Raw genomic sequence first — 20,723 nt, forward strand, 5'->3', positions numbered from 1 at the left:
ATGTTTCCTACTTTTTTTTCTTTTTTTTTCTTTTTTTCTTTTTTTTTTTTTAAGATATAGGGAATAAGAGCAGGGCAGAGTCAGGGGTGCTTTCAACAGTCCTGATTTCAAGGCAAGAAGTGAGACCTGCTGATTTTTCTATGGTAGCGCCATGCAGAACTCCAGTTTGGGATGCAGCCAGTCTGGACCACCATGGTTCCAGTTTGCCCAGCACTACAAGTGGAATTACTCCACCCTGAAGAGTAGGGCCCTCCTTATAAAACTTGTCCTGGCAGCCGTGAAATCTGGGTGTTGAGCAAGAAGCTGTGCAGGGTGCCCTTTGCTGCACGTGCCATTTGCTCACAGCCTGATGCGTAGGATTTTGCTAGCTTTGCAAAATCTTCATGGATGAAAATTCCCCCTGTTTCCCACTCTGCAACATTTGGGGGTGCGAAGGAATGTGAGATGGGTTGAATTGTGGGAAGAAGGGCCATGCAGCGGGGAGATGACGTGAGGTGGAGTCTGGGGTGACATGAAACGACTTCAGTTGTGTGGAGCGCTGTGACGGGTTGTAAGGCAGTATTGGGGGTGGGAAGGGTTGTGAGCTGTGCAAAGGGGGTGCAAGGTGGGAACTGGGCTGTGTGAAGGGATGTAAGGTGGTGCTCAGGTGCGGGAGGTAAGGCAGTGATCAGGGGTGTGAGACAGTGCAGGGGCAAGCAGCATGCAAAGGATGTACAGAGCATCAGCCGTGGGGCGGTGCATGATCTGGGGACCAAGAGTTTGCCCGAGAAAGCCAGCCCAGCCAGCCCCCAAAACCCCCTCCAGACCACTGACCAACTTGGAGACAGAGCCTGGGCTGACCTGGGATTGCAGGAAAAGGGGAGCACAGCCTTGCAAAAACACAAGGTTTGGGGCAATGAGGCAGATGCCTCTTTTTAAGACATGACTGTGAATAACGTGCTTCTGTTTCAGTGTCTGTGTCATGTGGGAGCTGAGATTGGAGGCATCAGGCTGAAACTGGATTGAAAGGAGCCGGGATTTTGTGTGTTAGCTTCTCCTGCAGCCTGGAGGGCTCTGGGACTGGTGCCTGTCTGGCTGTCACAGTGGCTATGACACCCTTATTTCCATCTCTGTCTCTTCCCAGCACCACCACAGGGAGGTACATGGCTGCTCTTCTGGTTCTTGCTGATGCCCAGCTTTGTTGCAGGGTCAGGGAAAGGGGCAATTGGTGGCACCAGTGCCACGGAGCTGCCCCATGGCACCCTCCCAGCTGTGCCGTCGCCCTACCCAAATCTCCTGGGCTGAGGAGGGATCTGAGAGGGAGCGACATGAGGTTGATGCTTGCATTTGTAGCCCCACCGAAGTAGCCCTTGGTGGTCCCACCAGGGCCACCTGCAGAGCACTAGTCCCAGAGGGCGACTTGGACTGAGAAAAGCGGCTCGTTCCCGGCTAGCGTATCCTCGACAGGTTCATCTATCATCTCCCGAGCTCTGCCAGCTTATTAGCAGATGTTGTCCTGTCCCCAGAGGATGGAGAGGGAGGGAAACAAATGGACCGAACTACAGATGGCTGGCAGAGCCCTCCCCACGCTCGCTGTTTCTGAGACAAGCCTGCTGCTCTGGGGCCCCTTGGGCAGGCGATGCGTGCAAGAGTGGGGCTGGTGGGCTGGGAAAAAAAGGCAAGATGTGCTGTGCGGGGGTGGGGAGGGGATCAGTGGAAGACCCGTGGTATTGACCCCAAGAGGCTGGGATGATAATTGGGGACCCACCTATGTGACAGAGGGCTGGAGATGTGCTCTGCCAAGCATGGGTTTAGTGTTGGTTCTTGTAGGCTCTGCTTGTGACACTGGGACCAGCCAGGTGTCTGGGCTGCAAGCCCAGCGTAGATGTGCAAGTCTTGAGCTGGGCTGCAGGTGAAGGTCTGCTGCTGTCCCATGTGCACTGTAAAACCACACCGTGAGATGAAACTGCAAGGACAGGCAGCCTTGTCTGGGTTTTACAGGTGGAATGGCACTGGGGACAGAAGGAGGACACCAGTAGCAGGACTTCTGGTGGTCTGCAAAGAGGCAGGACCCGAGATCCTCAGACACAGAGCAAGGGTATCAATTGCATAAAATAATTAAAAAAAAGAAATCCCCACCTTCTGCAGGGCTCCTGGGAGGGCACTTCTGGCAGGTGGCAGCAGCTGGTTGCAGTGAAGACAGCAGGACAACCGTTCTGCACCTCCCTGGTGGGTGGCTTCAGATTTTGGTGGCTTCAGTGTGTGCTACAAGCATGGCTGTGGAGCCCTGTGGATTTTAGATCTGGTGCATTCAACTGAATTTTTCTCGCTGGCCACTTCTCTGCTGCTTTGCTCTTATCAGAACTAACCCCGGAGGTCCTGGTCTTCCACGTGTCACTGGCCTGGCATGAAAGAGCTCAATCCAGAGCAGGACATGCCTGTCATCCCATACTGTAGGGATTTCATATCTTGTGCAGGTTCCAAGCTGGTGCTCTCTCCCGTGCCTGCGAAAGGCTTTGCACGTGTCCTGCTTCCATCTAAAGCAAGCACTGAGACGCACAGAGGTGCATGACCCTGTCCAGAGCAGTGCCTGCCCCAGCCCCAGTTTCTCTCCAAGCCTCCTTGTGTGCTCGTGCTGTCCAGGTGCTGGGAGGTGGCTCCCAACGGCTCTGCCCTGGTGCACAAATTCACCTGTAATTTGTCACTTAGGATAATTTTCCCCCTGAGTGCATCTAAAATAATTGTGAATCATTGCTACAGGTAATTAATGGGGTTTTTTTACAGCATTGAATGCTAAGTGATCACAATTGCTTGGTGCAAATCTGCTGCGCTTCGTGTTCCCATCCTTCCTGCTAGCCTGTCTCTCCATACCTGATGTAGCACTGATTTCTCTGCCTTTAATTAAATATTGGTGGGGGGAACCACTCCAGTGCCTTTTGAATTCAAGAGTCCCTGGTTGCTGGATGCTGCATGGGTAGAGATGACGGTGGTTTGTAGGTCCAAGGGGGATTCAGACAAGTTGAAGGCAGCAAATGCTGATATGCATGCTGCCCAGCACGGACTGTGGGGCTGTCTCATTGCTCGGTTCCCATCTGGTAGTCTGTGCTCATGCCGTGTCTTCATCCTTTCCCACACGGAAAAACTGGGAACTTTTCTTTCTTAGAGATTTGGGTGGGTTTTTTTTCCCAGCTGGCTACCTCCCAAATTTGTCCCTACCTGAGAACAGGGTGTAACAGCACTCGTCTCAAGTCTTACACCCAAAAACAAAGGGTTGCAGACCAGAGGGTGTTGCAGCTTCAGGCAGAGGACATTTGGTAAAGGCAGAGTGTCCCTGGCTCTCTTAGTGTGTGGCATCACAAGGACCAGTCAGCACCAGAGCTTGGCAAATGTCCTGGGCTGTCCTTGGTGTGGCTGGCTGGGGACAGCAAACCTCCTCTCCCAACTCTGCCTCCTTGTTTTCTCTCCTCTTCTGATGCCCTTGAGGAGGTGAAAGGCATCAAGAGAGCTGGGGAGCAAAGCCAGCCCCGAGCTGCTGCAATTTCCTTGTGAGTTACATCTGCCTTCCCTTGCACCCAGTTTGGGCATTTCTGCTGCTTGCTTTGATGCCCTTTGGGGAGTGGAGGAGCATGAATTTAGGAACAAACTCTGGAACTGCTGGCCTTTGCTTTTTCCAGCCTGCTGTACCAAGATGTGATACCAACCCGCGATACCAACATCTCTGGCACGTGCAGCACGTGTACATCCTGCTGGTGGTATTGGCCCCCTGTCTTTCAAGTAGCATTCGGTGAAAAAGTGCCACAGAAGCTGGTGATAGAGTCTGAAGAGGGACCAGCAAGCCACCAGGGATGTGTGTGGCTGGAGCACTGCCTTCAGCTGCCATTGCTGGAAGTAGCTCAGTTATAAAGAGGGCGTTGTATTATTGTGCAGCATGTGATACGTGAAATATGTTGGTAGCAGTCAGTCCAGGGAGATCTGTGGCAAGGAAAGGAGTGTTATTAATAAGAAAACAAATCAGCACCTAGAAGCAGAACAAACAGACAGCACAGAGGGACCCAGACCACCAGGGATGCTGGATTGCAAACAAAACCCTTCTACATGCTTGGAAGCAAAAATTGAGGCTGTATGCAGAGCTGGCCACTGGGGGTAAAGACGAGAAAATGAAGGTATTACTACCTCAGTAGGGAAAACCAGAAATGAGTCAGAGCCAGGAACAATGCTTGAATCACTGGAACTGGTCCTAGAAGTACTTGATGAATACGGGGACCCAGACAGAAGCTGTTTTTCCTTACTTGGAATCGAAATCTGTGAGAGAGGACAGATCCTTCCACCCCCAGACAGATACCTGACATGCCACATGTCACTCTTGAGCTAATCGATTTTCCTAACGAGAGACGAGTTGTTTGTTTGTGTGACAAATGATTCACCTGAGGGGCTGCTGGGAAAGGTGGGGGTAGGACGGAGCAGACCGATGCCAGCCCCAGCGTGGGATGAGCGTGTGCTCCTGCTGCACAGCCCACAGCACCAGGAAGAGGCCGAGCAACTGAAGGCAGGTTGAGTTGTCAAAAAAACCTCAGGCTGGCTTATCTGGCCTTGCTGTCCCTCCACAGAGAGCAGGCAGCATGCATGCACTGCCGGTTTGCTGCAACGTGAAACGAGGGAGGGTGTTTTCCCTTGTTTTGTGCAAGGAAATTTGTCGCTTCGTATAGCAGCACACCAGGGGCTTGCAGAGGGATGTGCACCATGTCCCAGGTGCGGAGCTTTTAATTCTTGAAACCGCCCACATGGATGCTTTTGGGCACCTGGGCACACCCACCATGAGTGGTGTGGCAACCACCGTGAAGTGAGGAATGTGCCGTAAAGTGCTCCCTGGTTTGATCTTCGCAGCGCTCCCTGCCCCGTGGCCAGGCAGTGGCCCAGAGGGGTGGCTGCAGTGGGGAGAGATCTGGGCAGCAGGCATGGGTGCAAGGATAGCACCTTGAGCTTTGCAGGCAGCTCACGAAAAGCAGAGGCACCCAAGTCTGCTTATGAAACAGTGGGGAACAGGTACCAGGATGGCAGCAAGTACAGCCTGGGGGGAGAGACAATAGCAGTTTTCACAGAGCCTGATTTCCAGCTGCACAGCTGAGGGGGGACTCACCGAGACGTTGGGGAGAAGGGCTGGTTTCCCATGCACTGGGATGGGGTTAAGAGTGGGGTCCAGATTTGCGCTGGTGGGATTCGCCAAGCCGTGGGGTGCACCTCATCCAGGCGCATCCCTCTGACCTCTGTTCCCTTCTCTGCAGCCTGCCAGCTGGGATTTTATAAGTCGGCCCCCGGGGACCAGCTGTGTGCAAAGTGCCCCTTGCACAGCCATTCGGAGAGCCGGGCGGCCCGCGTGTGCCGCTGCGACAGCAGCTTCTACAGGGCGGTGCAGGACCCCCCCTCGGCCGCCTGCACGCGTGAGTACCCCGGCTGCCCAGGCATCCGTCTGCGCTGCAGTGGGGCAGGTGTCACGTCCTCAGACACGGCAGATATTCCCGGGCTGAGCCCATCACGCACCCTTGCCTCTTGCATGCTGCCCAAGGCGCTGTAGCAGCCTTTCTCTCAGCACACGAGCTGAGACCCCCCCTTAGCTGCCTGCCCTCTGTCTCATCCTCATCCTGCTGCTCTCCAAACATCCCTGGCCAGAGTCTGCTCCCCTCCCAGGGCTCTCTCCTGCAACAGATTGGGGCGAGACCATGGCTCTGCCAGCAAGCTCACCTGCTCACACACCAGCCAGCGTGTCAGCCACTTGCTGGCTGCTTTCCTTTGCAGAAATGCCCAGGGTGGTCAGACCCCTGGGAGGCCATGGGCCAGCGCAAGTGCCGCTGCACTCTCCCTCGCTGTGGGTGGACGGTGGCACCAGGCTTGTTATATAGTTTCCACTCAGCTCTCTGCAATAGGCTGCTTTGAGGGGCCCGGTGCTATTAAAAGGGGACAAGAGCGTCCCAAGAGGAGTCCTCCTCTCTGCAGTTGGTCCAGGAGGGCAGAAAGGCTGCTAGCTGAAGCCAGGGTGAAAGACAGGTCAGCAACATCTGACTTGTGTTTCCCTAGGACTTATCCACCCAAGATTGTTAATCTCCCCAGGAAATGTGAGTTTACCCTTCCCTTTACATGAGCAGGTCCTGCTCTCCACCCTCCAGCCTATTGAAACCTTGGCTCTTCCCCCAAAATCTTCCCACATCCCCATCGCTTCCTGCTTCCCCCAGAACAAACATCAGCTCTTCCCTGCCCGGTACTTGGCATCCTGATCCAGAAGACCTTACCTCCACGGCATTTCACCTCAAGACCTGTCCGTGTCTTTGCTGTCTTCTGTTTGGAGCATTTCCCCCTCTGGGCAGCTCTGTCTTCCCTGTAGCATTGTTTGTAAGTGCAGGTGCATGCTGCCCAAGGTGCACCTCCCCGTTGGTCCCATGCTCTGCCAGTCCCAACGTGCTTCAGCAGCCCCAGCTCTGCCTGAACCTCTGCTTCTTTTCCAGGGCCCCCCTCTGCTCCTGTGAACCTGATCTCCAGTGTAAACGGCACTTCGGTGACACTGGAGTGGGGCCCGCCCCTGGACAAGGGGGGACGCGCTGACATCGTGTACAACGTGGTCTGCAGGCGCTGCGCGGGGGACGCTGGCCAGTGCGAGGCGTGTGGCAGTGGGATCCGCTTCGTGCCCCAGCAGATGAGCCTGGTGCAAGGAGCGCTGACGGTGACCAACCTCCTGGCCCACACCAACTACTCCTTTTGGGTGGAGGCCGTCAACGGTGTGTCTGACCTCAGCCTGGAGTCCAGGAGAGCTGCAGTTGCCAACATCACGACAAACCAGGCAGGTAGGAGGAGCAGACACCCCCCTCCAGGCTTTGCCTGTATGGGTGATGCTGATGTTGCTCCGACGTTGCTCCAGCCAGTATCTGCAGGAGCCAGAACCTGCCCTAGCAGCCACGGGCTGGTTTGGTGATGGGCATGGGACCCCCGGGAGATATGACCCCTATCTGCTGGAGGTAGGTTCAGGGAGCTGGGGCGGGCTGGAGACAAGCTGCTGCCCAAGGCAACTCTTACCCTTCTCTGGTTCATGGTATCCTTTTTCATCCTCCTTTCCCTCCACTTCAGCCTGCAGCTGCTGGTGGAGGCTCCTTTTCTGCAGGAGACAGGGGGCATGGAGAACATTTGTTTATTGACAGGAACACTAAGTGGAGCATGAATCTTTCAGGCTGTTCCTCCAGCCTTCTGTCCCTTCCCAAAGGGCCAAGCAGCAGTTCATGCTCTGCTCTTAACTCACACCAATGCCAGGCCCTGGCAGGTGACAGCAACGTTTGCTGGGAAACGTCTCTCTCATGCATGTCTCATCTTTGCAAATCCCTTGGTGTGAAATGCTCTTTCCCCAGGAAATAGTTCTGAGCAATGCTCTAGCCCAGGTGGGCCAGGACCTTGCTCCAGGGTCACCTGGGCATCTCCCCAGAGCAGAGCCCCGCTAAGCCCCTTTCCATGGAGCACGCTGCGGGCAGAGGGGACAGGGCAGGGAGTGACCCTTCTTGTTAATCCTCCCAGTTGGAAACAAGCCCACGGGAACTTCCCGTGATGCTGAGCCCCTTCTGCTCTCATGGTGGTGGTGCCAGAAGGAGAAACCCGGGGAGCCTCGCTGGGTTAGCTCATGGCTGGCACGAGAACAAGGCCCTTTTGTTACTAATGCCTGCCCGTAGCACTTCTTCAGCTCTCCACCAAGCCCACGTGGAAACAGCTCAGTCCTGCCGGCTCACTCCTGCATGATCCCTCCAAGTGCTGACGAGCAGCATCAGCCTAATGCCTTGGAGGGGGATGCTCTCCCTCCCTCTCAGCTCTCCAAGTGCTGAATATTCCCATTTCAATCTCTCTGCTAGAAAGTGGATGCTGAGCAGGTGCTGTGAAACCAGCGGGGTTGGGAATTTGGTAGTGATTGAAGTTTAGCTGCCGTGCCAGCATGGTGCTCCAGCTGCTGCACACCACAGAGCATCCCTGCCCACCAGGAGGGGCTGAGGGACCCCTGCTGCACTGCACAGGGTGGTTTGCCCATGCTGGGTGCTGGTCACTCTTGTCCCCCCAGCCCAGGGCAGCTGAGCAGGGCAGGAGCGGGTGCAGCAGAGATGCCCTGGGGCTGTTAGGAGAGATGGCGTTGCACGTGCCCGTGGGGTTTAGCTGATTCCCACCATCCCACCCTGTCCCAGCTCCCCAGGGTCCTGTGTCCCAACAGTGATTTCTGCTTTTCAGAGGAGCCAGCTTGAAGATGAACTGAGCTACAACTGCTGCCTTTCTGTCCCCGGGTGCCCCACTGCTGCTGCAGCCCCTGCGGCCTCTTTTGGTCTCTGCTGCTCCAGCGACACCCCTGCGCTGCAGCCATGGCAGACAGAAGCTCCATCTTCCCCAGAGCCACCACATCCCATTTTTCATTCGGCAGTTAAGGTCATAAGGGGTGCCTGACCCCTTCCCATGAGTCGGACCCAATGGCTGCGCCTGGCCATCGTAGCACCCCACCACACTCTCTGGGGTCCTTCCAGGGTGGATTTTCCCAGAGGGAAAAGAGGCTGGTGAGTTGGCTCCTGCAGCTGTGGCAGCTCCAATTTGGACACAGCAGGTACAAGGACCGATTCACAGGCTCCCAACCCAGACCCAGGCAGATGACAATTATCTCAGGGCAGGAGAAGCACCCCCAGGGCACCTTTAGACTCATGCTCAGTCCCTGATCACCCCTCTGGGCATTTAGCATCTCCCCTTTCCCTCTTCCCCTGCCCCTCTCCCCCTTCCCTAGGTGGGGCAGGAGGGGTCAGGGTCCTGCTAGGGATCTCCACGACCTCCAGCACCACGGCCCCTTCTCCTTTCTGGCTCCAGATCACAGCGAAGCACCAGTGTCCCCTCCTGCCTGTGCTGGGACACTGCCCTCCTCTTTCATCTCCTCGGAGCCTGCTCACTCCATGGGAAAGAGATTGAGGCAACTGACGTGAACAAAAAGCCCATTCATAGCACTCATCTCCACATGGCTTTAATTAAAACAGAAACATGGTTTAAACCAGGGGTCCTGCATGGGCCTCCACTTCCACCCTTCTCTGCTGCTGTGTCCTGCTGCCCTCACCCATGCAGGACCCCCACCAGCAGGCACCTAACACCCTGCCGTCTGCATCCCCAGCCCCATCCCAGGTGGTGGTGGTCCGCCAGGAGAGCACGGGCCAGAACAGCGTGACTTTGCTGTGGCAAGAGCCAGACCAGCCCAACGGCATCATCCTGGAGTACGAGATCAAGTACTACGAGAAGGTAATGCTGAGCTTGCTGCCGCAAACCAGTCCCAGCGTGGTGGATTTAGACAGGGGCATGGCTTGGTTTAAATCCTGCTGGTGCAATTGCTGCTATCAGCCAGCCTTGCACAAAGGACTATTTTGGAAGACTTTGTGGCTGCTGTGCTGATGCAGCAAGGTTTTTGATGTTGCTTTTCCCCAGGACAAGGAAATGCAGAGCTATTCGACTCTGAAATCCAAGGGCACCACTGCCACCATCTCTGGGCTTAAGCCTGCAACCCGCTACATTTTCCAGGTTCGGGCTCGCACCTCTGCTGGCTGTGGGAGGTTCAGTCAGACCGTGGAGGTGGAAACAGGGAAGCCAGGTGAGCGTGTGCAGTTGTGGGATGTGGGAAGTGTGGGACTGGGAGCATGGGGGATGGCGATACCTTTGTCCATGACGATAATGCCTCTGCCACGCAGGGAGAGAGGCTGGAGGCACATCTCCTGGGGTTTCAGCCTGCAGGGCTTGCTTGAGGTTGCCCTCCTGAGATGTGTTTATGCATTAGAAAGAAGAGGGAGGAAGGACGTAATGGTTCCTGTACACTGGGAGAGCCCCAAAGATGGGGCTGGATGGGGAATGGTGCTTTATAGAATCATAGAATCATTAAGGTTGGAAAAGACTTCTAAGATCATCGAGTCCAACCATCAACCCAACACCACCATGCCCACTATCTTTGAAGAACATGACCCCAGTGGGGTAGATGAGTTTCTGAAGCAGAGCAGAGTGCTTCTCACTCCAGCTCACCTCCTTCCTATCCTGCTTCTTCCAGTCTCTCTCCGATACGACACGATGACGATTGTCTGGATCTGCCTGACACTCATCACTGGCCTCGTCGCATTGCTGGTGGTCCTAATCTGCAAGAAGAGGTAAGTGTTTTCTGGAGGTCAGTGCAGCTTGTCACCAAGCGGGGCAGGAGGGAGAACTTGGGTGCAACTGTTCTCCTCTCAGTTTGCCCAGAGCATCCATAGGTCAGGGGTTAATAAGCAACCAAGAGACTTCGTCTAGGGGACACCCTGCCTCCACTTTTCCTGAGGCAGAGCCAGTCTCCAGACCTTCCCCTCATGCCAGCGGGCTGAATAACAGTAGCAGTAGCAATAGCAATAGCAGCAGCAATAGCGATAGCAATAGCCACAGCCATAGCAATACCAGTACCCGTACCACTACCAGTACGAGGGCTGACTGAATGGGCTGGGGGGTAGGTCAGGAGTGGAGAGAGCTCTTCTCCATCAGAGAGGTCCAAGGTGGACTGTGTCTGCTACATCTCAGCATGGCTGAGCCAGGCATGTGGAGCACATATGCTGCTGCCCAGAGGAGACAAAAGGGCTGCAGCTTTTAGCACTGCCAAGCCTTGGAGAACACCTGGAAAGTACCTCGCTCCAGGCCAAAGTGTCAGCCCAGCAAGATGCAGGGATGCAGCTGGTGAAGGGCCAAGTGTTATCTCCATCTCCTCCTGGGCTGCCTACAGCCCTGGCACGCACTGCTTTCCACCCTGCCTTTGGGCTGCTTGTGGGAGCAAGGGACAGGAGCATCTCTTCTGACACTTGTGTCCTCACGGCAGGCACTGTGGGTACAGCAAGGCTTTCCAGGACTCCGACGAGGAGAAGATGCATTATCAGAATGGGCAAGGTAGGACCCTCCCTGCTGCTGCCCCTGGGGTGTGAAGGACCTCAGCCCTGTGGATGGGCAGGGACCTGGACCATTACCTGCTGGCACTGCTGTGGTTTCCAGGGAGAAGGGTTTTGACCACTGCCTGCTTCTGGGGATGTGTCTAGGAGAGCTGAGCGGGGGCTCTGATCCCAGGGGCATCCTGGTAACAGGGTTGAAGGGTTGCACAGCGTGAGATGGGACTGCGGCAGGTTCATCCGAGACAGCAGCAGGCCAGAAGAGTGGAAAATTCATCACAGGCGAGGGGTGGGGGTGGGGGGATGATGGAGGGGGACAATCACATGGAAGAGACCTGGGCAGCCAGGTCCTGGACTGCTCTGAGGACACTGCTATGCCAAAGAGTGCCTTAGGTTTCCTTGGGGCTGCAACCTCTGTGGCTCCTCAACATGTCAACCCAAGAAGTCCTGCCCCTGCCCATCCTCTGCCTGGCTGCTGGGTGCCCCTACTTCTCAGCAGGGCTGCCTGAAAGAGCTTATCTCCTCTCTCCCCTTTGAAACCTGGCAGTGAAGTTCCCCGAGTCCAAGTTCTACGTGGACCCCCACACGTACGAGGACCCCTGCCAAGCTGTGCATGAGTTCACCCGTGAAATCGAGGCCTCCCGGATCAAGATTGAAAAGGTCATTGGGTCTGGTGAGTCCCCGGGCCAGGCTGCCTCTTTGCATCGTGTCTGCTCAGGGAAATTCACGCTCTGAGGTTGTGCTGTCCCCGGGGCCCACTGGGACCACAGCAGGCTGCGCAGCACTTGCACAGTGCTCAGCCAGGACTTCATCTGCTCCTTATCCTTTTGAGATCAAAATCATGGATAGAGTGGGGGGTTTTGGTGCGTGAAATAAACTCTTTGGAGGCAGCCTGGTGCGGAGGGTTGCTGTTCAGCTGGCGTGGCACTGACGGCTCAGGCTGACACAGCAGATGGCTCAGCCTGTCCCGCGTGGGTGCTCCAAGGTGGCCACCCTGCTTTCAAACCTTGAAGCAAGTGTCTGGGGTGACAAGGTGCAAACGAAATTGCAAGCAAAATGGTAAATTTTCAGAACAAAAGTGATTTTTGCATAGGAACAGGTTCTTGCAGGGAAGCACGGGGCAGAGACAGAGCTGGAACTTCACCAGCGACACCCCAATGGCTTACCCCAGAGCAGCATTAGGAAGCCTGGCTGAGACATCCCTGCTACTCTAAGAGACTCCCAAATTTGTTCATTAAAAGCAGTAAAGCAAGTGCCACTGTAATCACTGCTCTTGGCCCATTGCCTTCAGTAAAAGGCATCAGAGAGAGGTGGTTGCTGATATTTCTGCCCAGTTCCCAGAGGTGGCACTGGAAGCTGGAGATAGGCAATCCTTTCTGTCCTCAGAGGCAGTGATGCACAAAAACCCCAGGAGTTCTGAGGGGCTGCAGCACTCTGTGAGTGTGCCGGCAGACTGGGTGATCCGTGGTGCTGGTGGGTCGATGAAAGAAGCTGAGGATCTCCTCATGCCCTCATCTTCCCTCGCCTTGCAGGGGAATCCGGAGAGGTGTGCTACGGCCGCCTGAAGCTGCCAGGGAAGAGGGAGATTCCTGTGGCCATCAAGGCACTGAAAGCAGGCTACACGGAGAAGCAGAGACGGGACTTCCTGAGCGAAGCCAGCATCATGGCGCAGTTCGACCACCCCAACGTCATCCACCTGGAGGGTGTGGTGACCAGGAGTATGTGGCTGGTGGGGACGGGACCCTATGGTGGGGCAGAGCTGGGATATATCTCCCTGTGGACACCCTGGGAGATGGGGGTCAGGGATCACTTTGGGTGCTCTCCTTCCTTTGGTTGCCCCAGTTGCTCACTTGTCAGATGTCCATTTACCCGGGGTCCCCTCCATCCCACCCCACTGCCTTCTCTTACAGGACAAACTTTCCATGTGGCCGTTCCCCACCTTGCTCCGCAGTGCGCCCCAGGTCAGGGTTATTGGTTTAGGAGATGTCCTACCCATTAGTGTTTATTTTAAAGGCTGCCTGTATTGAATCATAATTTGAAGACTTCCTTCAAAAAGGCACATTCTGATGCAAAGCGTTATGCTAATGGCATGCAAATTTCAGCGAGATAACGAAGCTGACCTAGCCACATCAATAGCACCTGGAGGGAGGGGTAAGTGCCCGGGTTATTGCCACATCCCCACCATTGTGCCCGTCCTGCGCAGTGCAGGGGTGAGACTGCTCTGCGGAGCTGCAGGAGAGCCACAGGCCTGGATTCATGTCTCTCCCAGTAAAAGCCTGGCACCGGGCTTCCCGGAGGAAGGTGACTTCTCTGCTCACTTGACCTCCCTTGTCTTCTGCAGGCAAATTGGTAATGATTGTTACTGAATACATGGAGAATGGCTCGCTAGACACTTTCCTCAGGGTAAGGAGCTCTTTTCTATTTTTATTCATTGCACATACCCCTGGGCTGAGTGACTGGAGGAGAGGCTGGTTCCTGCTCCTCAGCCTCACGGCCACTGCAATCCCTGTGCGAGAGTGGTGTGCTCTGGGCTCTCACCTCTCCAGCAGACACGGGCTCCAGGGCATCATGGCTGGCTCCCCAGAGCGGCACTGCAAAGGCAGGGACACCTGCCTGAACAGCATGTCAGAGGCGGTGGGAGGGCAGGAAATGGGCTGGGGGGACAAGAGAGAGGCACTGGGGTTAGAGGAGGTGCTAAGCCAAAGATGAGAGGTACTAGGGGGGTTAGTTTAATAAGACCAGCATCAATAGGATGCTGGTGAAAACCACGAATGAACTCTGGGTTATTTCCTTTCCAGAAACATGATGGGCAGTTCACCATCATCCAGCTGGTGGGCATGTTGCGTGGCATCGGAGCAGGCATGAGGTACCTGTCTGACCTGGGCTACGTGCACCGGGACTTGGCTGCCCGCAACATCCTGGTGAACAGCAACCTGGTCTGCAAAGTGTCTGATTTTGGCCTCTCACGCATCCTGGAGGATGACCCTGATGCTGCGTACACCACCACGGTGCGTGGCTCCTAGCGTTGCAGTCTTGTTGATCCTTACTGATGGTGATTGCCCCAGGCTACTGACAGATGGAAAGTTACACACTCAAGTCAAGATAGGCAGGGCAGGAATGGAGATAGTCACCTCGCTGCTGATATCTGGACCAAGAGCATGAACCCAAAGAGCTTCTGAGCCTTAATGCATTGTCCTTCATACAGGGACATCCCAGAACTGAAGTGTGCAGTGAACAAAGAGAAGCAGGGTGGGAGAGCAGGAGGTTGATCAAACCTCCCCAGCCAACAGCTCCTGTGGGCATGCATGGCCCACTGCACAGGGACACTCCCATGTCCCCGTTGGAGTCCTTCCCTAGACTGTGTAGCTCCATCCACTCCTTCAGTTCTCCTAGAGCCATTGGTCAGTAGGTGGGTGTTACGGTACACTCTTCAGCAGCGTGGCCACACGCTAGTTTTTCCACGTGACTCTGCCTCATTCAGGGGTGTGGACAGGGTGGGAGTTGGCTTTGCAACCTAGATGATTTTGTTTTAATGTAGGACACTTTTGTCTGTGAAGCCATCTTAAGATTTTTCTGGCCAACCTGACAGCTCTGGAGCTTGATGTGCTCCTCCACCGGAGGTCACCAGAGACAAAATGAAATACATTGAGGGAATGTGCTCTTTTTTCACTTCTCTGGCCATGAAAGGAATTACTGTGCTCCCCAGGCACACCTCTGGCTGGGAAAATGTGGTGGATAGACAGTTCCTAATGGAGACCAGTTTGGAGCTGCAGCTGAGGAGTCAGAGCATCATTTTTCAGAAGGACCAAGACTACAGAAGCAGAAAGAGCTTCAGGTTGCTTTGGGGTAGCTGACAGCAATGCAGAGCATGGCCCAAAGCAGTTGCAGCTCTGAGGGATGAGTGCACAGTGGCCCAGCCTGGAGAACATGGTCTTCATGCTCTTGGCTTTTCAGCCAAGAGGAGAAGTGAGCCAGAATGTGTCCTGTGTGTGTCTTTGTGTTCAGCTGCTCCCTTTGGTATCTCAAGAAATAACTTGATATTCCAGATCCTTTAATTTTGGGGAAGCTTCCTGCTGCTTGGTTCAAGTACAGCATCTTCTGCATCTTGGCCTTGGGACTCTCAGTGGAAGGGTAAGAAGGGGCCCAAGATCAGCTAGGGCTTCCTGATGTCAGAGCAGCCCACCTCCTTGTCTGTGGCCTACAGACTCACTCATACCCTGGCCTTCCTCCCACCAAGCCAGTCTCTGAGCTTTCCCCTAGCGCTTTTGATCTTGACTGCACTGGGTCAGGAAGGTGACCTGAGTGACCAGAGCTTATGTATTGACCTACCTGCTGACCCTTTCCAATCCTGCCCAGTTTCTAGAGACACTGTCTCATGTCCCCAGTATGAATGTAAGCAGGGTGGTAACTAGAGGATGGAGCAGCTGCCAGGAATGTCACAAGCAGAGGCTTTGAGGCATCTTGGCACAGTGAAACCCACCAGAGCTGGTTGCTCTGGAGGAAGACTAGGTGCATAGTCTGGGTAGAGCTGAACCACAAGGATACAGTGACAGGATCAGGAGTTTGAGATCTCTGGTGAGGTCTCAGTCCGGGTTTCCTGAAATGAGGATGCTTTCTTGTTCAGAAACTTGTGATGCTATCCTGTGTTCCTCCTCTGTTGTCCTTGACCTGCTCAGGAGATTACTTACCCAAAGAAACTCTTCCAAAGGACACATCATTCATCTTCAGTCCCCATCAAGGAGTGTGCCAGAGCAGGCAGGACTCAGTTGGGTGAAGGCAACTCTCCCTAGACAGGGATACCTGAAGGGTGTTCCCAGGCACATCATGCCTGCCCTAGCTGCTCTGGGAAATCCACCCGGTGTTCCCTACACCACAACTTTCCTCTTCAGATGGCTGGCAACCACATTTCCAGCTTAAATGTATTCTTAGCCCGTATATCGCTGATTTTTGTCAGCACCGTCCTTTAATTCAACCAGTCCTTCTCTTCAGTGCTTGCCTGTCAAAGCAGTAATGGACAGGGAGCACATGCCATCACTCTCCTTGTCTGTTCAAGTCAGGCTCTCTGCTTGCGCCCAGGGTCAGCTCCATGCTTTTGTGCTCTGGTAGCCCGTGGCTCCACTTCATCACTTTGAATTCCTCTCTCTTGAACACTGAGGGACAGAATTGTGCATGAAGAAGACCTTGTAAAACAGCACAGCTTTCTCCTTGCTCTACTGGAAATACCTTGAAGTCATCCTTCAGGTACACCTCTAGGCTTATCTTGTGCAGATTGCCTCCTCGGTCCTTTCTAGAAGATGCCATCCCAGCGTACCGCTTGTCTAATCTGCTGTCCCAGCTGCAGAGAGGTAGGGATGCCTGAGCCCTGCATGCTCTGAGCCTCCGCTGTTGCTCACTTTTTCAGGGGGGGAAGATCCCTATTCGCTGGACAGCTCCGGAGGCCATCGCATACCGCAAGTTCTCCTCAGCCAGCGATGTGTGGAGCTACGGTATTGTCATGTGGGAGGTGCTGGCCTACGGCGAGCGCCCGTACTGGAACATGACCAACCGGGATGTGAGTGGATGCGGGACAGCACGGTGGCAAGCCTGCCTCTCCTCCTGCCCTCACCCAAGCCAGCCTAGCAGGGGGTGCTGGGGAAAAGGGACCCAAAGAGCAGCCCTTGCCTCTCCTCACATCCCTGCAGGGCTGTGCACAGTGTGCTTGTTGCCTCAGTGGGGACATCGGTGTGTTGCCCATCATTGCATCGCGCAGCCTTTCCTTTTGCAGCACCGTGGCTCCTGGCTGTGCCTGGTTGTGTGCACTGTGGGTCTCCCCATCCCTGTCTGCTGCTCTGTACAAGCCTTTCTGCTGGCTGGAGAGCTTCAGCATGTGTTGTGCCACCTTTCCCATTCCCTGGAAGGGGTCAGGGCGTCCCTAGGATCACTGCAGCCCCACTGCATTAGCCTGCCAGACCCTCCTGCACTCAGTGCTGGGGGTCCATCCCTTCCACTGCCCAGGTGAGGCTGCTGAGAGCCCCAGGCTTGCACCACCCAGCAGTAGGCTTTGGGCTTGTCAGAGTTATGTGGAGCCACTCTTACCTCAAGAGTAGCATAAAAACTGTAGGAAAATGTAGGTTATATTCCTGACTACAACCTGGGAGCAAAATTTCCAAAAGGAGGCAATAAAATGAATATTTTGACTCTGTAGAACCACAGGATTCCTTTTTTTTACCTACGGGGACTATAAACCTATCTGCCTTCTCCCTGCTCTGGGAGTCCTGAGAGTCCCTTCTCTCCCTAGTGTTTTTATTATTTTAGAGTGGCTTTGGTGACAACAGGGCATGGATGCAGTGCCTTACACTACCTCCTCCGCACAGTTCCTTCGAGCAGGGTTTTCTCCAGCCTTCCTGAGCGGTGGCAAGCCCTGGTTGTAGAACAACTGAGTGTGAGTGCAGCTCTCGTGGCTTCTCTGCTGGAGGGAAGCTGCAATATTTTAGGCCTATTGGACCACTTAATAAATCCTCTGTCGTAGCAGTGATTTCTTGTATGCGTATGGTATCCAGCTTGCTTCCAGCTCTCCACAGAGACTGCACGCAGCTCACTGGCGAGTCACTTGTTGTTTAGAATGAATCTTGTGTACACCCCCGCTGCTTCCCCATCTCATGGCCCCAGCAGCTCACGCACCAGGGATCTTCCCTGTGTGCTGCTGTCTGGGGTGCTGGGAGTCGGGTGGGGGTGCAGCTCCACTTCGGCGTGTGGCTTCCTTCCAGGTCATTAACTCGGTGGAGGAAGGCTACCGCCTGCCTGCCCCCATGGGCTGCCCCACAGCCCTGCACCAGCTCATGCTGGATTGCTGGCAGAAGGACCGCAGCGAGAGGCCACGCTTCTCCCAGATTGTCGGCATCCTGGACAAGCTGATCCGCAACCCTGACAACTTGAAGTGCACAGCCACCGTGAACCGGTAAGGGCTCCCTGAGCCGCCGCAATGAGCAGGGGTTGATAGCTGATGCTGGGCAGAGCATGTGGGTTGCAGCGAATACAGGATATTTCTGTCCAGCTCTAGCAGCAGTGGCTTCCCCTGTGACCGTGGACATGCATAGGGCCCATGGGCACAGGTTGTGGTGGGCAATAGGAAGCATCCTGCACTTCACTGCCTTGCTCCCACTGTGGCATCCCCATGCCAGGGTCTGGTCAAGTATGTGCAGCAGTGCCCACGCTGCGGCGTGCCTGCCTTTACCAGCCTGCGAGGGCTTTCTCTGTCCTGCCCTCACCTGCAGGGTCACAGGCTCTTTAAGGTGGACCTCATAGCCTGGCCACCTAGGACCAACACCTCCTGGTCTAACCCCTTCTGTCCTGCTCCCAGGTTCACCCAAACACCCTTCAACAGGGGTCTCCTTGACCTGGCCAGCTGTCTGACAGTGGAGGACTGGCTGGAATCCATCCGGCTGGGGCACTACCGGGACAACTTTGCCATGGCAGGGTACTCCTCCCTGGGCATGGTGATGCGCATGAACATTGAGTGAGTACCAGAGAACAAACAGCACTGGTGGGGCTGCCCTGCACCATCCCACTAGCCCCAAGCAGTGGCCATCCTGCCTTGGCTTGCTCAACCTAGTTGGCCGCTGAGCCAGAGTCACACTCCTAAGGAAACAGTGTTTGGCCCATACCAGGTTCATGTTGAGACCTGGGATGATACCCAAGGCTGTGCTGACCTTTGAGAGGAGGTGTAGGAGTCATACTGAGAGGGTGTGAGTACCGAGTCACCTCTGGTGCTCTGTGGTGGCTCTCCAATGTCATCATAGAGTAATAGATAATTCAGGTTGTAAGGCTCTTGAGGAGGTCATCTAATCTAACCTCCTGCTCAAAGCAGGGTCAGATATGAAGTTGCTGTCTCCTCTCACTTTTGTTTCCCCTGCAAAAGGCATGTCTGGACCAGTGTGTGGCTGGGCCATACTGCGCAGCTTCTCTGGGATCATTAGGAAACAAACGGAGCTGGGGGACACCTCAGAGCTTCTTCAGACCCCAGTGCACTGGACTGTCACCCTGCTCAGTGCAGCTAGGCAGGGAGGCACCATCCAGGGCCTCAGTGTGAGTGGAAGGTCATAGCCAAATGACCAAGGCTGGGTTAAGGGGGGCTGGGGAAGATGTGTCCCACCACCCATCCTCCTCCTCCTGCTGTAAGGAGGTTGCTCTTCTACCTGTCTAGGGGTTGTCCGAGGTGGCTGATGCTCCAAGTCATACCAGAAAGGACTGCAACTATACCTGCTCCTTGCTGTCTCCTCTCACTTTTGTTTCCCCTGCAAAAGGCATGTCTGGACCAGTGTGTGGCTGGGCCATACTGCGCAGCTTCTCTGGGATCATTAGGAAACAAACGGAGCTGGGGGACACCTCAGAGCTTCTTCAGACCCCAGTGCACTGGACTGTCACCCTGCTCAGTGCAGCTAGGCAGGGAGGCACCATCCAGGGCCTCAGTGTGAGTGGAAGGTCATAGCCAAATGACCAAGGCTGGGTTAAGGGGGGCTGGGGAAGATGTGTCCCACCACCCATCCTCCTCCTCCTGCTGTAAGGAGGTTGCTCTTCTACCTGTCTAGGGGTTGTCCGAGGTGGCTGATGCTCCAAGTCATACCAGAAAGGACTGCAACTATACCTGCTCCTACCCTGGGCTTACATTCCCCATCCCTTGGTGTTAGCATTAGTGCCAGGGCTGACAACAACCTCTCCTGCCTCTGAGGAGACTTGTTCCCTGTCAAAAGGCATGGGGCTGCCAGACGGCGGTTCCCGTGACTCAGGAAGAATGCGACAGTGCACGCCTTGGTCGAGGTGGGGCAGGTAGAGAAGGAGCCAGTGAAAAGGAAGATGGAGAGACGCAGGCAGAGGGCTGTCATGTGCATTGATCAGGGGCTGTACTTGGGGCCTTTGCTGGGGGATTGAGCTGATACTGATCCTTGTTTCTCATGCACATCGGGGAAGGTTTCGAGTGGGGAAGGCTCATCATCCATCTGTCTTTCTGACTGGGTTATCTGAGAGCATCTCGCTAAAAATGAATTCAATTTCAGAGCATCGATCTTGTCACCTACTAGCTTGTCAGGAGTGATCCCCCTCCTGCTCCTGCTCCTCCCCGGGGCTGTCACAGTAGCCCTGTCAGGGGGATGTGCTCAAGTGAATGGCAGCCTCTCTGTCCCTGGGAGGATGCCCATGGACCCTCAGCATCAGCAGCCTTGTGCTGATGGGCAAGCGGAGAGGAGCCAGGCGCGGGGTCCTGGGCTGGTCCATGGGTGCGTACACAGGGAAGAGCAGTGCCTCTCTGGCGCCCGGCGTGGGTCCAGCCCACGGGGTGTCTGACAGTGTCCTTGTTCTCCAGGGATGTTCGGAGTCTGGGCATCACCATGATGGGCCATCAGAAGAAGATCTTGAGCAGCATCCACGCCATGCGGTCCCAGCTGCTGAATACAAATGGCCCCAGGAGGCATCTCTGATCACCAGTTTTGCAGACCCGCATCGGGCATTCCTTAACACTTACCCTGGCAAAGGGGCAGCAGGGTGGTGAGCAGGAAAAGGGGCACCAGACCAGGAGCTGGAGCTCCACCAGTATCTCTGATTTCAGCGTCAGTGGAAATGTGGCTTTCCAGATACCTCGATGGTCCTGCTGCCTCCTTCCCCCATCTGAAGGGGGGAGCAGCCTTCCAAGCGGGCTAGGAACATGTCATGCCTCTCTCCATCCTCTACTGTGTCCCTGTGGGACTGGGGGTCCCCACACAACTACGCAGGACAGGTGGTAACCCCTTCACACAGCAGGATGGCCCCAGCTGCACCTGCAGATGGAGGGGTATCAGATGC

At 55.1% G+C, this 20,723-nt stretch overlaps 1 protein-coding gene across 1 annotated transcript in view; it reads left to right on the forward strand.

Annotated features, from left to right (window-relative positions):
- The window catches only part of EPHA8 (EPH receptor A8), a 52,134-nt gene extending 31,772 nt beyond the window's left edge, over nucleotides 1-20,362 (forward strand). Inside the window, exons 4-17 of the mRNA XM_019474523.1 lie at nucleotides 5,262-5,417; nucleotides 6,477-6,812; nucleotides 9,140-9,264; nucleotides 9,448-9,610; nucleotides 10,058-10,154; nucleotides 10,847-10,914; nucleotides 11,458-11,583; nucleotides 12,443-12,628; nucleotides 13,252-13,313; nucleotides 13,709-13,918; nucleotides 16,312-16,461; nucleotides 17,657-17,847; nucleotides 18,250-18,405; nucleotides 20,248-20,362. Coding sequence (XP_019330068.1) covers nucleotides 5,262-5,417; nucleotides 6,477-6,812; nucleotides 9,140-9,264; nucleotides 9,448-9,610; nucleotides 10,058-10,154; nucleotides 10,847-10,914; nucleotides 11,458-11,583; nucleotides 12,443-12,628; nucleotides 13,252-13,313; nucleotides 13,709-13,918; nucleotides 16,312-16,461; nucleotides 17,657-17,847; nucleotides 18,250-18,405; nucleotides 20,248-20,362 — 2,141 coding nt within the window. The remainder of the gene's footprint in view (nucleotides 1-5,261; nucleotides 5,418-6,476; nucleotides 6,813-9,139; nucleotides 9,265-9,447; nucleotides 9,611-10,057; nucleotides 10,155-10,846; nucleotides 10,915-11,457; nucleotides 11,584-12,442; nucleotides 12,629-13,251; nucleotides 13,314-13,708; nucleotides 13,919-16,311; nucleotides 16,462-17,656; nucleotides 17,848-18,249; nucleotides 18,406-20,247) is intronic.
- The last annotated feature ends 361 nt before the right edge of the window (nucleotides 20,363-20,723 follow it).

This window comes from Aptenodytes forsteri, unplaced genomic scaffold (genome assembly GCF_000699145.1).
Source record: "Aptenodytes forsteri isolate BGI_AS27 unplaced genomic scaffold, ASM69914v1 Scaffold253, whole genome shotgun sequence".
Lineage (NCBI taxonomy): Eukaryota > Metazoa > Chordata > Aves > Sphenisciformes > Spheniscidae > Aptenodytes > Aptenodytes forsteri.